At 38.1% G+C, this 16,760-nt stretch overlaps 1 protein-coding gene and 1 long non-coding RNA gene across 2 annotated transcripts in view; one reads left to right on the top strand and one right to left on the bottom strand.

Annotated features, from left to right (window-relative positions):
• EIF2AK3 (eukaryotic translation initiation factor 2 alpha kinase 3) overlaps positions 1 to 16,760 on the top strand; it is a 76,080-nt gene that overhangs the window by 42,686 nt on the left and 16,634 nt on the right. The window contains exons 7-13 of the mRNA XM_055240977.2: positions 694 to 834; positions 1,496 to 1,618; positions 4,158 to 4,378; positions 6,667 to 6,779; positions 10,589 to 10,711; positions 13,556 to 13,705; positions 14,827 to 15,607. Coding sequence (XP_055096952.1) covers positions 694 to 834; positions 1,496 to 1,618; positions 4,158 to 4,378; positions 6,667 to 6,779; positions 10,589 to 10,711; positions 13,556 to 13,705; positions 14,827 to 15,607 — 1,652 coding nt within the window. The remainder of the gene's footprint in view (positions 1 to 693; positions 835 to 1,495; positions 1,619 to 4,157; positions 4,379 to 6,666; positions 6,780 to 10,588; positions 10,712 to 13,555; positions 13,706 to 14,826; positions 15,608 to 16,760) is intronic.
• On the bottom strand, positions 613 to 8,484 carry LOC129461708 (uncharacterized). Its single transcript, XR_010115618.1, has 2 exons — positions 8,336 to 8,484; positions 613 to 774 (listed from the first exon to the last, which is right to left on the bottom strand). It is a non-coding gene; the product is annotated as an uncharacterized lncRNA (long non-coding RNA).

The following is a 16,760-nucleotide window of genomic DNA, read 5'->3' as shown; positions in this document are numbered from 1 at the left end:
TCTATAATTTTCTGTATTTGTATTTGCATCCATATTAGTTTGTGCCCCTCCCCTCTTTAAGATTAGATTTATTTCTTTTTTATCAGTGCATCTGTACAACTGATCTAAAAAATAAAATTCTGGTGTGCTTCTGGGCAATTGAAAGCCTTTAATATTATAAATTTTGAAAACTCTTTAATTATTTGAACTAGTCTGGATCATCAAATGCTCATAAAATTCACTAAGCTCTGACAATGTGCCATCCACCTGTCGGTTTAAATGAAAAGCAAGAATTTGAAGGAATAACATGTCATGTGTGTTATGATAGTATTTAACTGAATTGTTAGCAATATTTCTAGAATTATAGGTGTTTAGGTATACTTTCTTGAGAAAGTTACTTAGTCTAAGCTATTTGTTTTGTGAGAGTACAGTGACTTCCTATCTTTGAATTTTTCTACTGGAACAGTTTTCCTGTATTACTGAAAATGTGCTATTATTCAGTGAGAAATATCATATGGACCTTTTGTGTAACTTTCCCTCCCTGTTTTTGTTGAATAACCATTGAGTTTATCTTTGAGTGCTTCAAGCATGTTTCTTCTTTGACAAGAGTTTTGTGGAAAATGTAGAAATAACTGGAATTAATGTAATTTTATTTAATTAAAAAACCATTTTTAAAAAATCAATGCATAATTGACGATGTTCTGGTTGATTCAGGAATGTATAGAGGCCAGCTGTATCTGCAGTCATCAGTCAGAATTTCAGAAAAGTTTCCTTCAAGTCCCAAGGCTTTGGAATCTGTCAATAATGAAAACGCAATTATTCCTTTGCCAAAAATCAAATGGAAACCCTTAATTCGTAAGTGAATTGTAAACTTTTCTAAATACTGTTAGTGTTCAGAGACCTAATCCTGACTGTCTTTGCCCTAGTTTTGAATACTGCAGAGATAAGAACTGTTATATACTTTATATTTTATTGATGAACCATGATGGTATTTCAGATGTTAATAATGAATTTTTATTTTCATTTAGAGCATTATTTCTTGGAAGCAGCAGTTGCTTCTATAAAAATGTTAATCAAATATTTCTCTATACAACTTAGAAAAACTCTTAATCATTCGCTGACCATGCCAAAGTAACATTTAGCTCTTAACATATTTACATTAAGACTATTTAGGCAAAAGTTATCTGGTTAGCACATCATATTCTTTGAGACATGAATGAATAGAAATCAAATACTGTGCACCTACTTTCATTATCTTTCTATACCTTGTACGTGTTTTTTACTACATATGTCATGTCATATTTTAATTGTTTGTTTAAACGACTCAGATTCTCTATAAAACTGTGTGCTTTTTCAAAGGCAAGAGCCCTGGGCCATTTGTTTAGCTTATATGTTTGAACTGAATTATGGTTGAATATCAGTTTATTCAATTAATAAGCACGTGCATTTTTATTCAAGTCATAACAGTTAAGACTTAAGAAATATTATTATTAAGAAAATAATAATTTTCTTTTAGATTCTCCTTCCAGAACTCCTGTCTTGGTAGGATCTGATGAATTTGACAAATGTCTCAGTAATGATAAGTTTTCTCATGAAGAATATAGTAATGGTGCACTTTCAATCTTGCAGTATCCATATGGTAAGTGAAAATACTGAGTTTTATTTATTTTATTTTGTAATTTGAAATTAATTAATAGAATTCAAATGAAGAAAAGTCGGTTATAGACAATAAAACATCTTGGGAGACAATTTCATGAATGATTACTAAGCATACAAGCTCCAAAGTTAGGTTGCCAGGGTTCAGATCCCATTTTTGCCACATGCTAGGTTGGGCACATCTAACTCCCCTGCATCTCAATTTCTTTATCTGTAAAATTAGAATAATAATCCTAATATCTATGTATTGAGGTGTTGTGAGGTCTAAATGAGATAATGCATGCAAAGTCTCAGTTTAACATCATACATGGCATTGGGGCCGGGCGCGGTGGCTCATGCCTGTAATCCCAGCACTTTGGGAGGCCGAGGCGGGCGGATCACGAGGTCAGGAGGTCGAGACCATCCTGGCTAACATGATGAAACCCCATGTCTACTAAAAATACAAGAAATTAGCCGGGCATGGTGGCGGGCGCCTGTAGTCCCAGCTGCTCAGGAGGCTGAGGCAGGAGAATGGCGTGAACCGGCGGGGCGGAGCCTGCAGTGAGCTGAGATCTAGCCGAGATTGCGCCACTGCACTCCAGCCTGGGTAACAGCGAGACTCCATCTCCAAAAAAAAAAAAAAAATCATACATGGCACATAGTGTCAGTAAACATTGGTTCTCGTTATTAGCTCTTATTTAGCAGCCTATATTATGTAGGCTGTATAGTTGCCTGTATAATGAAGAAAATGTGTTTTTCATAAAACTACATGAAAATGACGCACAATGAGGTTATTTTATTTCTTACTCAGACAAGAGAAATTAGTGCAAAATTCAAGAATAGGTGAAATTTGAGGCCGGGCGCAGTGGCTCAGGCCTGTAATCCCAGCACTTTGGGAGGCCGAGGCTGGTGAATCACAAGGTTAGGAGATCAAGACCATCCTGGCCCACACGATGAAACCCTGTCTCTACTAAAAATACAACAAATTAGCCGGGCATGGTGGTGGGCGCCTGTAGTCCCAGCTACTCGGGAGGCTAAGGCAAGAGAATGGTGTGAACCTGGGAGACGGAGCTTGCAGTGAGCCGAGATCGTGCCACTGCACTCCAGCCTGGGTGACAGAGCGAGACTCCGTCTCAAAAAAAAAAAAAAAAAAGAATAGGTGAAATTTGGCATGAAATACATTTTCTATTTAGTAAGCAGCAGTGTTTTGAAGTTAGGATATATTCAGATATGAAAGCCTTTTAAACAGTTGTGTAATTAAGAAGTCCTCAAATCTGTATCAGGAAAACACATAGACTCCTCATCAGTTACCTTAGATGTTAGCACTGGAAGTTATTATGTAAGTTAAATTGATTACAAAAAAAGTGGCTCTGAACTAGAAACAGCGGCCTTTATCTTATTTTTTTTTTTGAGACGGAGTCTCGCTCTGTCACCCAGGCTGGAGTGTAGTGGCACAATCTTGGCTCACTACAACCTCCGCCTCCTGGGTTCAAGTGATTCTTCTGCCTCAGCCTCCTGAGTAGCTGGGACTACAGGCGCACGCCACCATGCCCAGCTAATTTTTGTATTTTTAGTAGAGATGGAGTTTCACCATATTGGCCAGGCTGGTCTCGAACTCCTGACCTCGTTATCTACCCTCCTCGGCCTCCCAAAGTACCTGGATTACAGGTGTGAGCCACCACGCCCAGCCCCTTTATCTTGATACTGATCAAAAGACAAGGTAGGCTGGGTGTGGTGGCTCATGCCTGTAATCTCAGCACTTTGGGAGTCCAAGGCGGGCGGATCACTTGAGGTCAGGAGTTCAAGACCAGCCTGGCCAACATGGTGAAACCCCCGTCTCTACTAAAAATACAAAAATTAGCCAGGCATTGTGGTACACGTCTGTAGTCCCAGCTACTCAGGAGGCTGAGGCAGGAGGATCACCTGAGTCCAGGAGACAGAGGTTGCAGTGAGGCAAGATCACTGCACTCCTGGGCAACAGAACAAGACCCTGTCTCAAAAAAAAAAAAAAAAAGACAAAAGAGAATTGTGTAATCTGACCACATAGTACAAAATAGAAGACAAAAAAAAAAAGACAGGCTATTTTTCTGGGGCAAACTCATTTTGATAGCCTAAACTGAACCAAACAGCATAGATGTTTTCCTTTCATTTCGTGAAGAATGATTGGTGGTAAAATTTGGTATTTTATTGATAACCAAGCAAAAGGAAGGCTAAAAATACCCTGAAGAAAGACTGAGTATTAATTCTTGTATTTAAAGAATTGAATTATTAATGAGGTTATGAATGGAGTAGCCCTTAAGATTTTTTTCTAGTCTTATTACTTAATATAAAGAAAATTTAACATGCTTATAGGGTAAAGGAAAATGTCTATATTTATGGGAGAAAAATGAGACAAATTAAGATGTTTAAAATATGTTAAAGAAGAGAGACAAAACTTAAAAGGAATTAGTGTGATAAGTCATAGGAAAATAGATAAATTTTAATAAAGATGGGCCTGTTTTCGATTACCTTTAAAAAAAACATTTTAATGTTTCTATTTGAAGATAATGGTTATTATCTACCATACTACAAGAGGGAAAGGAACAAACGAAGCACACAGATTACAGTCAGATTCCTCGACAACCCAAATTACAACAAGAATATCCGCAAAAAGGATCCTGTTCTTCTCTTACACTGGTGGAAAGAAATAGTTGCAACGATTTTGTTTTGTATCATAGCAACAACGTTTATTGTGCGCAGGCTTTTCCATCCTCATCCTCACAGGGTAAGAATCATGGTTGCTTACTGTCTAGTTTCCGCTTCCCCACCTCTCATTTGCTTCTCAACCCATTGCAGTCTGGCTTCCATCCCTACTGCTCCACTGAAGCTACTCTTGCCAAAGTTGTCAGTGATCTTCCTTATGTTAAATGTAATGGACATTTTTCAGTCCATATCTAACTGAACCTCTTTGTATTTGACACTGTTGAACATCTCCCTTTGAACTTTCTTGCCTGACTTCCTTGACACCATGCTCTCCTGGTCTCCTTGGGTGTGATGTGGATGCTTCAGGACCTGATCTTTCTTATCCTCTCAGTATTGTTGGTATTCCTCAGGCCTCCTTCTTTTCACTGTTCATCCCACAAACTCTCCTTGGATGGTCTTCCCTACTTTCCCAGCTCCAATCTTCTTATATACTAATGGTTCCCAAATCTGCTTCTCTAGAACAGCTATCTAGTAAGTGCTACACAGGCACTTCAAATGAGCCATATCTCAGACTGTCCTCATTTCCACTCCCATTCCCCTCCCCAGCCTGTTCTAGCATTTTTCTCTCTCAAAGAAATGTACTGCCATATGCAGTCACCAAAGCCATGAATCATTTTTCTCTCCTTTATCAGTCACCAAGTTCTGTCAAGTCCTTCCTCCTAGATATCTTCACATTTTTCTTCCTCTCTGTGTGTCAGTTTTCATTTCCCCAGCACAAATACCATCATCACACCTCTCCTGAATCACTGAAATAGCCTCTAACTGGCCTCTGTGCCCCTAGTCCTCAGGCTATCTCCAGGCCATTCTCCACACCCTAACTCTAGCTGCATTTCTGGGCTTAAAAACCTCTAATACCTGACCCTCCTCCCCATTGTTGTTAGGCTCAAGTCCAACCTTCTTAGAACATGCAAGGTTCTGAATGATTCATACCCTGCCTGCACATGACCCATCCTTCACTGGTACCCTAATCCCTTCCTCCCCTCCGCCATGCTCAGCCACTAGGCTGAGCTGCTTTCAGTCCTTCCTGTAGACCATGCTCTCGCTTAGCCTGGTAGCGCTCATTCCTCTAACCTTGCCTTGGAACCTTGTTCCCTACATCCTCTCCCTTCCCTCTCAAATAATTAACTCCTGGGTAATATATTTTAGTTTGAAATTAGTTGACACGTCCCCTGGGAAGTCTTCTTTAACCTCCTATTTCTGAGTTAGATTTCCTGCCTATGTCTACACTCTGTACTTCTCTTACTAGAGTATTTACTAAAATATTTAATAGGTAATTCCTAATTTCTCTCTCTACCTCTAAACTGTACATTCTTTTTTTTTTTTTTTTTTTTAGAGACAGGGGTCTCACTCGTCTCACTCTGTCACCCAAGCTGGAATGCAGTGGCACAATCTCAGCTCACTGCAACCTCCACCGCCTGGGTTCAAGCAATTCTTGTTCTTCAGCCTCCCGAGTAGCTGGGACTATTGGCGTATACCACCACACCCAGCTGATTTTTGTATTTTTTATAGAGATGGGGTTTCATTATGTTGGTCAGGCTGGTCTGGAACTCCTGGCCTCAAGTGATCTGCCCACCTCAGCTTTCCAAAGTGTTGGGATTACAGGCATGAGCCACCACACCTGGCCTAGACTGTACATTCTTAAGGACAAGGACCAGTCTACGCTGTTTACCACCATCTCCTCAGCCCCTTACACAGTGCTTGGCACATAATTGGAGCTCAGTAAAGATTTGTTGAAAGAATCAGTGACTGAACAGGTGACCCACAGTGCCCCGATTTGACCATAATAATTATTAACATCCTCTAAAACATCTTTTAGGAGATGTTGGTAAAGAGATATTGCCTAATTTAATTTCCTGTTATTAAAAGCATTTTAATGCAATCTATGAAATTGGTTAGGAAGGAAATCACTCTAGTCTTTTTGTTGTTATTGTTATTGGGTTTTTTGTTTGTTTGCTTTTTTTTCCTACCTCATTTTGTCAAAAGAAATTACTGTAGTCTTGCCCAGGAGTTTGCGTTTATGCTTACATGTGTGCATTGTCTTTCTATCTAGTAATGTATCATGCTGTACAAATGACATACCCACATTATAAAGAAAGAAAATCCCCTCAAAGCCTGGAGGGATAGCAACGGGAAGATAAACTTTTTTTCTTTTATAATAAAGCAAAATGCTGCATTTTGTTTTCATAATGCTTTTATTTTTCTTGATGCTACTTATGTATTTTTCAGTGTTGTTTATTTTATAACCTAAAATTGTTAGCTAACTTCAGTTCAGCTTTGTACTGGTAGTGATTTTGTTTTTCACCTTATCAGCAAAGGAAGGAGTCTGAAACTCAGTGTCAAACTGAAAATAAATATGATTCTGTAAGTGGTGAAGCCAATGACAGTAGCTGGAATGACATAAAAAACTCTGGATATATATCACGGTAAGAGTCTTATAAAATACAACTATTTGAATCAAAGAAGAAATGACCTAAGATCTTGTTTAACTTTTTTTTTAATGTGTGGATATCTAGAAAAATAAAACATAGACTTAACCCTCAATAAATAAATAAATTCAAGCAACTTAAATTTAAGTTCAAGTAACTTTAATTTATACCACTTAAAGTGTTATATACCCTAAGAAAGATAAAAATAGAATGTTATAGGAATTTAGAATTTCAGCTACCAAATTAAGTTCTTATTCAAGTAACTTAGTTATTTAGGGTCTACTATGTACTAGGATTAGCATTTATAGTACCAGATAATAATTATGTTTATAAGAGTGTGATATGAGTCTCCACATGTTTCTGCATCCTCATTTATTTTCATTATTGTTCTATCTGTAATAGGAAGTAGAAATATAGGGAAAAAAACACTAATAGAACAGATGGTTTTTAAAAGCAGAAGGGGGAGATGGATTAGCTAAAAGTAGGCAGTTTAAATAAAAATGAAGCTATTAGCAATCTCTCAAGTATAAAATGTCACCTTTGATGCATTGTGATAACTGGAAATGGTGTATGGTTTATTTTTCATATTACATGGATTATACCTACTTTTCTCTTTATCTTAATAGCATACTTCTTACCACTTTAGTGATATGGGGACAAGGAAAAGACGTGGAACTATACTGCTTAATATCTAGGGTAATGATTTTATGGCAGAAAAGATTGAAAATAATAGATAAATATGTCTATTGGTGCCCTCCAAGGAAACAGAAATGACAAGATGTGCATATATACCTTATACATAGGCATATATCTTTATATATCTACTTCTATATAGATATAGATGCACAAGCATATTCACAACAAATTAAGGAAATACTGTGACAATTACAGTTCTCATTTTTGACACCTGTCATGTGGTCACAGCTGGTAGTTATAAGTGTCTTCTTCCTCTATCCATCCCATACTCCCTTTCCCATCAGAGAACACCTCAGCCGGTTGTAATTCTTTATCTGGTAGGGTGACCCAAATCCACAGTCCTGAAGGGCCTGGGAGATTGGTAGTTCTGCCTGGATTGGATTGTTGTAGTTTTCCATTGACCTTAATCACAAGGCATGATTATACAAAGAGATCCCTAAGGGATCTCATGTATTTCAGACCTACTCTTTCTTACACCTCCACTGTGAAACAGCAATCCAATTTCCCCATAGTAGTCAGGATTAGTCATCCAGCCAGCACAGTAGCTGTCTTCTTTGTTGATTGGAAGGCATGAGGAGTTCAAAGTTGCTGTTGTATCTCCTGGTGGAAGTGTTCCTCTCTCTTAGACAAAGACCTCTAGGCCTGCCGAACATAAGGTCACAGGAACAGGAAGCAAAAATGTTGCCAGTGGATCACTAGGCGGTAATGGTGGGTGATGCCACTCCCATTTCCATCCCTTGATCCCTGGACCTGTAAATACTGGCTATGGGAGAAACCATGCTATAATATATTAGACACTGATTCAGAGCATATCCAGCTTTCTGGAGAACCCTGGCCCAGCCCTGCAAGTTACCTACCTGGCAGTGTAATGGAGTCTTAAAAGGCCATTCTACCTTTCTATCAAACCAGCTGCTTCAGGATGGTGGGGAACAGGTAAAAACAGTCAATTTCATAAACAAAGCAAAATTTACTAGGTGATTAACAAATGCTAAAGGCTACTTTAATACCCTTGCTAATAAAAATACTAATATATCAGTGACTGTCAACACCAGCAGGCAGTGAGAGAAAGAATAAAGGATCCAACAACTCCCACGAGGTAGTCTACTACTGAAGTCATTCATTGTTCATTAATCATTTATTCTGAACAGCTGTGTGCAGGACAATATTTCAGGCTTTGGGAGAAGTAAAAAGACTGCTCCTATCCTGGAGAAGCTTAAAGTCTATGGGAAAGATACTACTGGGTAAAACAAGCATATAAGAAGAAAGCCATGAACCAAATCACTATATCTGTTTGTGATGATCTAGAAGGACGTCATAAATGAAGTCACATTTGAACTGAATTTTAAATTGTGAGAGTTCGGCAAGTAGAGATGAGGTTTGGGGAGTAGAATAAATGCGGTATCATGAATAAAGATGTATTTGTCAGGCTTTTGTCAAGAAAATTAGAATAATATACTCAAAATTGAATTAGACTTAAGTCAGTTTTTCTTTAACTTTATTCAATATGAAGAACGGAGCTCTTGGGTCTTTTTTTTTTTTTTTTAATATGGGAGTTCTATAATAATACCTAATGTTTTTTAGTGGCGACAATGTCCTAGGCACTGTTAAGAACATGAACTCTGCATTCAGTCATGAGTTCAAATCTCAGCTCTGTCATTTATCAGCTGACAACTTAGGCAAGATGATACTTATATTTCTAGGGTCTGTAATCACATATAAGATGTTACTCTTTTTAGAAGATAATCCATTTTTATATAGGTGTTTTCCTTAATATGGGAAGATAATTCAGCTGGCCCTCCAGGAGTAGGATATGAACTTTGTGGGCTTTTGCATTTGGGGAGACTGATTTGTACTGAGGTACCTTGACTGGCTATTTTTAGGAATACAGATTATTACTCTTCATTTTCTATGAAAGGAATTGGCCCATGGAACGTTGAAATCTATTGCTTCTCCTTAACTCCATGCCTTAACCAGCTGAGGCAACTACTAATTAATGAGTATGTAAGTCATAAAGTGAGTCATAAAGTAAATAATGAGTATGTAAGTCATAAACTTACCCTTATAAGGGATATCAGACATCATCTAATTTATTCATTAATTCATGCATTTATTCAACAGACATTTGTTAGACTTTCAGTTAGTCAGGTAGTACCCACCCACTGGAAATACAAAGAGAAACAAGAATGATTTTCTGCATTCATGGCCCCCATAATACAGTGGCGGTGGGAGAAGGGAGCTGCTTACAAATAATTGCAAAAAATTAAGATTAAGTTTAAATACTTCAAAGTATTATGTGCAGAGTGTTATGGGAATGTCGAGACGGGTCTAAGAAAGCCTTACAGAGGTGGTGAGATGAGCAGAATGAAAGAAGAATAGGGTTCATTAAGTGCAAAGAGGAAGGCCATCCCAGTGGAGCAGACAGCAGAAGCAAAATCTTGAATTGTGAGAGAGCATGGTGCAAATTGGCTGGATTATACAGTGCAGGTCAGTGAAGTCAGCACTAAAGGGAGAAACAGGCTGCTTAGTGGAGGCCCCTGTGAGTGACAGATGGTGAGTTGGCTTCTGTCTGACTTGGTACCTCCAGTTATAAGTACACTGACTCGTGGGGCAACCCAACCCATGTCAGCTTTGGTTCCTAGGAAGGTTTATGGCTAAAATAGTACCTGGGTATAATAGGATTGATTAAAATTTTCCCATAAAATTTACAGGTAATTAGCTAAGATAAAAACACATTTTCTGTAATTGAGTACAAAATGTCACAGAATATAAAAGATATGAGAATTAGGAATATGATATTTTGGTAGATGATAGGAAGTATTGGACAGCACACACCACTAGTGCAATAGCTGTAAGAACAAGTGATTAACAAGTGATTCCCAATTAAACACATCTTTTTTTAAATTTTTTTCTAGGAAACATAAGAATGTGTTTGCTTCATTTATATAAACAGAAGGACTAAAAATGCTGTTAATCAAATTCAAAATATACTATTTATTAAGATGAGTTCTATGAGTTTATGTTTTTATGTGTCATAAGATTGAACTGATTTTCACCTTACCACAAAATTTAAAACTATTGCAAACCTTTATAAATTTTACCTCTTTTTAAAGATACCTAACTGATTTTGAGCCAATTCAATGCCTGGGACGTGGTGGCTTTGGAGTTGTTTTTGAAGCTAAAAACAAAGTAGATGACTGCAATTATGCTATCAAGAGGATCCGTCTCCCCAATAGGTAATGGGTGGTACCTTCAGTAAACTTGAAATCAGCACAGTGTGATCTAATCTCATGGGTAAAATATCCTTCTTACTGTACTCTGTAAACACCATAGAAAACACAGTTTCAGACCTTTCAAATCTTAGGTTCTAAGTGCTGCCAATTAACCAGCTGTCTAAAAGTTCTTATCTCTATAGGTTGCTTTCTATCTACTTTTAAAATATGCCCTTGTTTTTTATTATTAACTCAGGACTTTCGTTTAGTGGCTTATAATAACTGTAGACTTCAATAAATTGCAGCATTTTAAAATATTCTATATTTTTGTGTAAATAAGGAAAAGTACTAGAACAAAAACATTTGAATTATATTGTCTCTACCCGGTAATAACTATTAACACTTTAGAGTATTTCCTTTTGGTTTTGTTTTCTGGTCGTATATTTACCTAACTGGTAGCCAGTTGCCAGTACTGTACAGTTTTGTCTGTTGCTTTCTTCATCATGTCCTCTATATTTTTCATGTCATTAAGAATATGTTATTAGAATCCTAAAATATATTAAAAGTATTTTATGGCTTGGTAATAGTCCATTTAATACACGTGCCATATTTTGTTTAACCATTTGTTATTGTTAAACAATTTGGTTTCTAATTTGTTACAGTTAGAAATAACTTTACCATAAAAAAAAACTTTGCGGTATTCATCTTTTTATGTACCTTTTGACAATGTCTATTTCCTTAAGATAGATTCCTAGAAGTGTGATTTCTGGCTCAGAACAGTGTAATGCTTAAGATGATAGGGTTCCAGCAATACCTTTTATTCTAGCTATGTAGAAGGCTCAAATTGCTGGGGTTTTTTTTGAGACAGGGTCTCACTCTGTCACCCAGGCTGGAGTGCAATGGCACAATCTCGGCTGTCTGCAACCTCCGCCTCCCTGGTTCAAGTGATTCTCATGCCTCAGCCTCCTGAGTAGCTGGGATTACAGACACGCACCACCACACCCAGCTAATTTTGTATTTTTAGTAAAGATGGGGTTTCACTATGTTGGCCAGGCTGGTCTCAAACTCCTGACCTCAGGTGATCCACCTGCCTTGGCCTCCCAAAGTGCTGGGATTATAGGCATGCACCACCACACCCGGCTAATTTTTGTATTTTTAGTAGAGACAGTGTTTCACCATGTTGGCCAGGCTGGTCTCAAACTCCTGACCTCAAATGATCCACCCGTCTTGCCCCCTCCCAAAGTGCAAGGCGTGAGCCACTGTGCCTGGCCTCTTGTTGATTCTTGATTAAATGCACACTAATTGTTGTGCTGTCGTCATATCTGGTAGTCACAGTTTTTTCAAATTCCTGTCTGGTAGGTACAGGAATTGGATGGTTTGGGTACTAGGGAACTAATTTTTTTCTTTCGGTAAATAACTCTACATTTACTTTTGGTAAATAACTTTTGAGTAGTTTAAATATTCATATGTGCCAAGCACTACATAAGTGATAAAAACTAAGCAAGGTTTCTGCCCTCAAGAAGCCTGTACCTTTTTGGTGCTTCTGTATGTACACTCAAGTAAATACAATGCAAGAAAGATTTTGACCTTTGCCTTATCTTAGTAAATATTAATAGCCTCTCATGAAGAAGAGCGGACGTGGCCAAAAGGCAGTCAAGGAAGTCAGGCTTCATAGAAATGGCAGCATTTGCTCTGGGTGCTCAAGAGTAGCCTTTCCCTCCGTAGGAGACAGGTGGGGAGGGATGGCCAAGTGCATGAAATGGCCTGAGCAAAGGCTCTCACAAACACTTGGAGGTGGTATGGAGAATGGTGAGAGTTCTGGAATAGATGGAACAAAGGGTAAGAACAGGGGAGGATGGAAGAGAGGAAGAAAAAGATAGGTTGGCCAGGTACAGTGGCTCATGCTTGTAATCCCAGCACTTTGGGAGTCCTAGGTGGGTGGATCAGTTGAGGCCAGGAGTTCGAGACCAGCCTGACCAACATGACAAAATCTCATCTCTACTAAAAGGCAGGTGGAGGTTACAGTGAGCTGAGATCACATCACTGTACTCCAGCGTGGGTGACAGAGTGAGACTCTGTCTCAGGAAAAAAAAAAGATAGCTTGTAGCACCTTAAATGCCAAGCAAAGAAGGTGGGATTTTAAAACTTTATTTGTATGTGCAGTAGATGTGCTTGTAGCATTTATTTCCAGAAGAGAAAAACAAACAAACAAAACTGAAATACTTGTATTTTTTAAAATATAGGACTTGTGTAGCCTTTTAGAAGTATACTGTAGGCTGGCCGGGAACAGTGGCTCACACTTGTAATCCCAGCACTTTGGGAGGCCAAGGCAGGTGGATCACCTGAGGTTAGGAGTTCGAGACCAGCCTGACCAACATGGCGAAACCCTGTCTCTACCAAAAACACAAAGTTAGTTGGGTGTGGTGGTGCGCATCTGTAATCCCAGCTACTCGGGAGGCTGAGGCATGAGAATCACTTGAACCAGGGAGGCGGAGGTTGCAGAGAGCTGAGATTGTGCCGCTGCACTCCAGCCTGGGTGACAGAGCGAGACCCTGTCTCAAAAAAAAAAAAAAAAGAAGTAGTATAACCTAGGCTAACTCATCTGTTTCTAATTTTAGTTTCAGGAAAAGATCCTATTTTATTATTTTTCTGTTTTCACCATTAGATATGAATACTTCTTCAGATATGAACAGCCTACAGTGTTGTCTTACTTTCTCTCTTTTTCAAGCTAATTTTATTTCTTTAATTTTCCTTTTTTATTGATATATAATACATCTACATATTTTAGGGGTATAAGTCATATAATTTGTAAAGATCAAATCAGTGTAATTGGAATATCCATCACCTTAAATATTTTCTCTCTTTCAGGGAATTGGCTCGGGAAAAGGTAATGCGAGAAGTTAAAGCCTTAGCCAAGCTTGAACACCCAGGCATTGTTAGATATTTCAATGCCTGGCTCGAAGCACCACCAGAGAAGTGGCAAGAAAAGATGGATGAAATTTGGCTGAAAGACGAAAGGTAACTAACTTTGTTAAACATACACTTAAGCTAGTTTTTTGCTTGTGTGAATACAATATCAGTTTTATAACTTTAGGGATTTTTTTTTTTTAAAGGAACAGCAGAGTTCTGTTGTTTCATGTTTTGAAAAGTTCTCTAGCCACTTGTGAAATTTTGATGTAGATTTTGAGAACATACAGGAGTGGCTCATGCCTGTAATCCCAGCACTTTGGGAGGCCGAGATGGGAAGATGGCTTGAGCCCAGGAGTTCAAGACCAACCTGAGCAACATAGTGAGACCCTGTCTCTTAGAAAAAATAAGAGAGAACATACATTTTAAAAAATTATTAGTTGATAGGACTGTATACATCGTGATTGATTGAGGGATTTATAGTGACTTTTCTCAGTATAAGGTATCTGCTTCTCTCTCCATTTTTAAAAAATGTTTGTTATTTAGTTCTTCTATTAGTAGTTATCTATTTACAACTCCTTTTTAAGTAGCTTTGAACTATTTGCAGTTAAAAATACATAAACTTAGCCTGAATATATTGCCCATATTAACTATGATGTGCTATAGGAAGGAAGGCCCTTTAAAAACTATTAAAGAAGAAGAAAAAGGAAGCATGTGTAGATAGACTGCCACCAAACAACTGCAGTGAAACTCCTACCTATAGGTATCTAAGCAACATTAGATCCACGTGAGGTACCTTGTTAAAGTGGTGCTTATTATAGACTCAACCAATAACTAAGCCATAGAAGGTCCAAGTGAAGTTGCCCCGTATCTCAAGGCCTTGTGAGGCGCTGCCCTAATTTAGATTAGGGCTTCAGAATCACAGCCACCAAGGAATCCTGTCCTCACTTTGCATAAAAGGCTTTGGCTGCTCTGGCAGCCCCAGACAGTCCCAGGTAACTGTTTCATGTATAAAATTAGGCTTTAAAATTAAGTTTTTTAGAAGGAATGAATGGATTGTGATGTTCTCTATCTCACATTGCATGTTTTTATTTAGTTTGTATGTTGTTTTGTTGTTTGTCATTTGGTAAGTGGCCTTATTATAGTTGAAGCTTTTTAAACAGAGGGTACAGTTCAGGTACTTTAATCAATATATATTCACTCTTACCCCTTTGTATTTCTCCCACTTTTAGCACAGACTGGCCATTCAGCTCTCCTAGCCCAATGGATGCACCATCAGTTAAAATACGTAGAATGGATCCTTTCTCTACAAAAGAACATATTGAAATCATAGCTCCTTCACCACAAAGAAGCAGGTCTTTTTCAGTAGGGATTTCTTGTGACCAGACAAGTTCATCTGAGAGCCAGTTCTCACCACTGGAATTCTCAGGAATGGACCATGAGGACATCAGTGAGTCAGTGGATGCAGCATACAACCTCCAGGACAGTTGCCTTACAGACTGTGATGTGGAAGATGGTACTATGGATGGCAATGATGAGGGGCACTCCTTTGAACTTTGTCCTTCTGAAGCTTCTCCTTATGTAAGGTCAAGGGAGAGAACCTCCTCTTCAATAGTATTTGAAGATTCTGGCTGTGATAATGCTTCCAGTAAAGAAGAGCCGAAAACTAATCGATTGCATATTGGCAACCATTGTGCTAATAAACTAACTGCTTTCAAGCCCACCAGTAGCAAATCTTCTTCTGAAGCTACATTGTCTGTTTCTCCTCCAAGACCAACCACTTTAAGTTTAGATCTCACTAAAAACACCACAGAAAAACTCCAGCCCAGTTCACCAAAGGTGTATCTTTACATTCAAATGCAGCTGTGCAGAAAAGAAAACCTCAAAGACTGGATGAATGGACGATGTACCATAGAGGAGAGAGAGAGAAGCATGTGTCTGCACATCTTCCTGCAGATCGCAGAGGCAGTGGAGTTTCTTCACAGTAAAGGACTGATGCACAGGGACCTCAAGGTCTGTATTTGTGGAGCATCACCCTTGGGTTTCAATCTGACGTTTTGTGATTCAGAGCAGTACTTGCAGTACTCTGAAGGATCCTTAAGAGTTAGGGAGAGTAAAAGCATCTGAGAGCAAAGGTCTGAGAAAGTAGCCTTGAAGTGGCCTGCTGCAAGAATAAGAAGTCTTCTGTCTGAAAACTTTAGGCAAACCATGCATTCATTGTCTTTGGTAATGTGTTTGTGTTCATTTTACTGTGAAAGGTATTCTCAGTAGTCCAGGTGAGGGAAAAAAAAGAAAAAAAGAATCTTTAGGCAAAATCCACCATGAGAAGATATGGCCTGTTTTTTTTTTTTTTTTTTTGGTTTTGTTTTTTTGATTTTGTTTTTTTTCTATGGTTTTGAGTAACCCTGACACCAATACCTCCAGGGCTCTGAAGCAGCATGGTGAAAGGGATCTGAATGGAAGGAGAGACATGGGTTCCTTCATTAGCCAGCTTGAATCGGGGCAAATCTCCACACTTCCTTCTTTTTCTGAACTGTTTAGACTTTGGGGGAAGGCATAAGAAGCTGAATGGGGAAAGGTAGCAAATAGTTAACCAGATGATTGTTTATAGCGCTAAAACCTTGGATTCTATTTTCAATATATTCAGTAGTGAATTTTGTAGTAATATAATATGCAAAATTACTTAAGAGTCTTACTAAAACATGACATTTCTTTAGTAGTGTTTCTAAAATAAGTACATGGAACTTTTATTTAACTAATTTCCCACATTCCATATACTCTTAGCCATCACCAGTAGATGTGGAGTGAATGTATAAATACTTTTCTGATGAAAGTAGCTTAAAGTCTTGATAGATGTGGATCCATTTTAAGTCTTTTCGGTTTTATGTAACCATAGACTTGTTTCAAGCACAAAAGTAGCTATTTGGACACAAGTTATTTTCTTCTAAAATCAGCAGTAGGTTTTCAAATTCTTGGGTATATTTTAAGAGTTTTAGGGTAACAAGAATAGGAATTAGAAATAATTCTTATTTTTTAATATAATTATTTAGTCATATAAATCATTATGCTTCAGTGATTTTGACATGGGCCCAAACTGATTGCCAAGAATTGTTCTGCACTGAATTGAAAAGTTCAGAGATGAAGTATTTGGTTGGATTGGAGAAGA

The sequence above is a fragment of the Symphalangus syndactylus genome, chromosome 14, assembly GCF_028878055.3.
Source record: "Symphalangus syndactylus isolate Jambi chromosome 14, NHGRI_mSymSyn1-v2.1_pri, whole genome shotgun sequence".
Classification (NCBI taxonomy): Eukaryota; Metazoa; Chordata; class Mammalia; order Primates; family Hylobatidae; genus Symphalangus; species Symphalangus syndactylus.
Note: the sequence above shows the minus strand (reverse complement) of the source record. Positions and strands in the feature narration are given on the sequence as shown.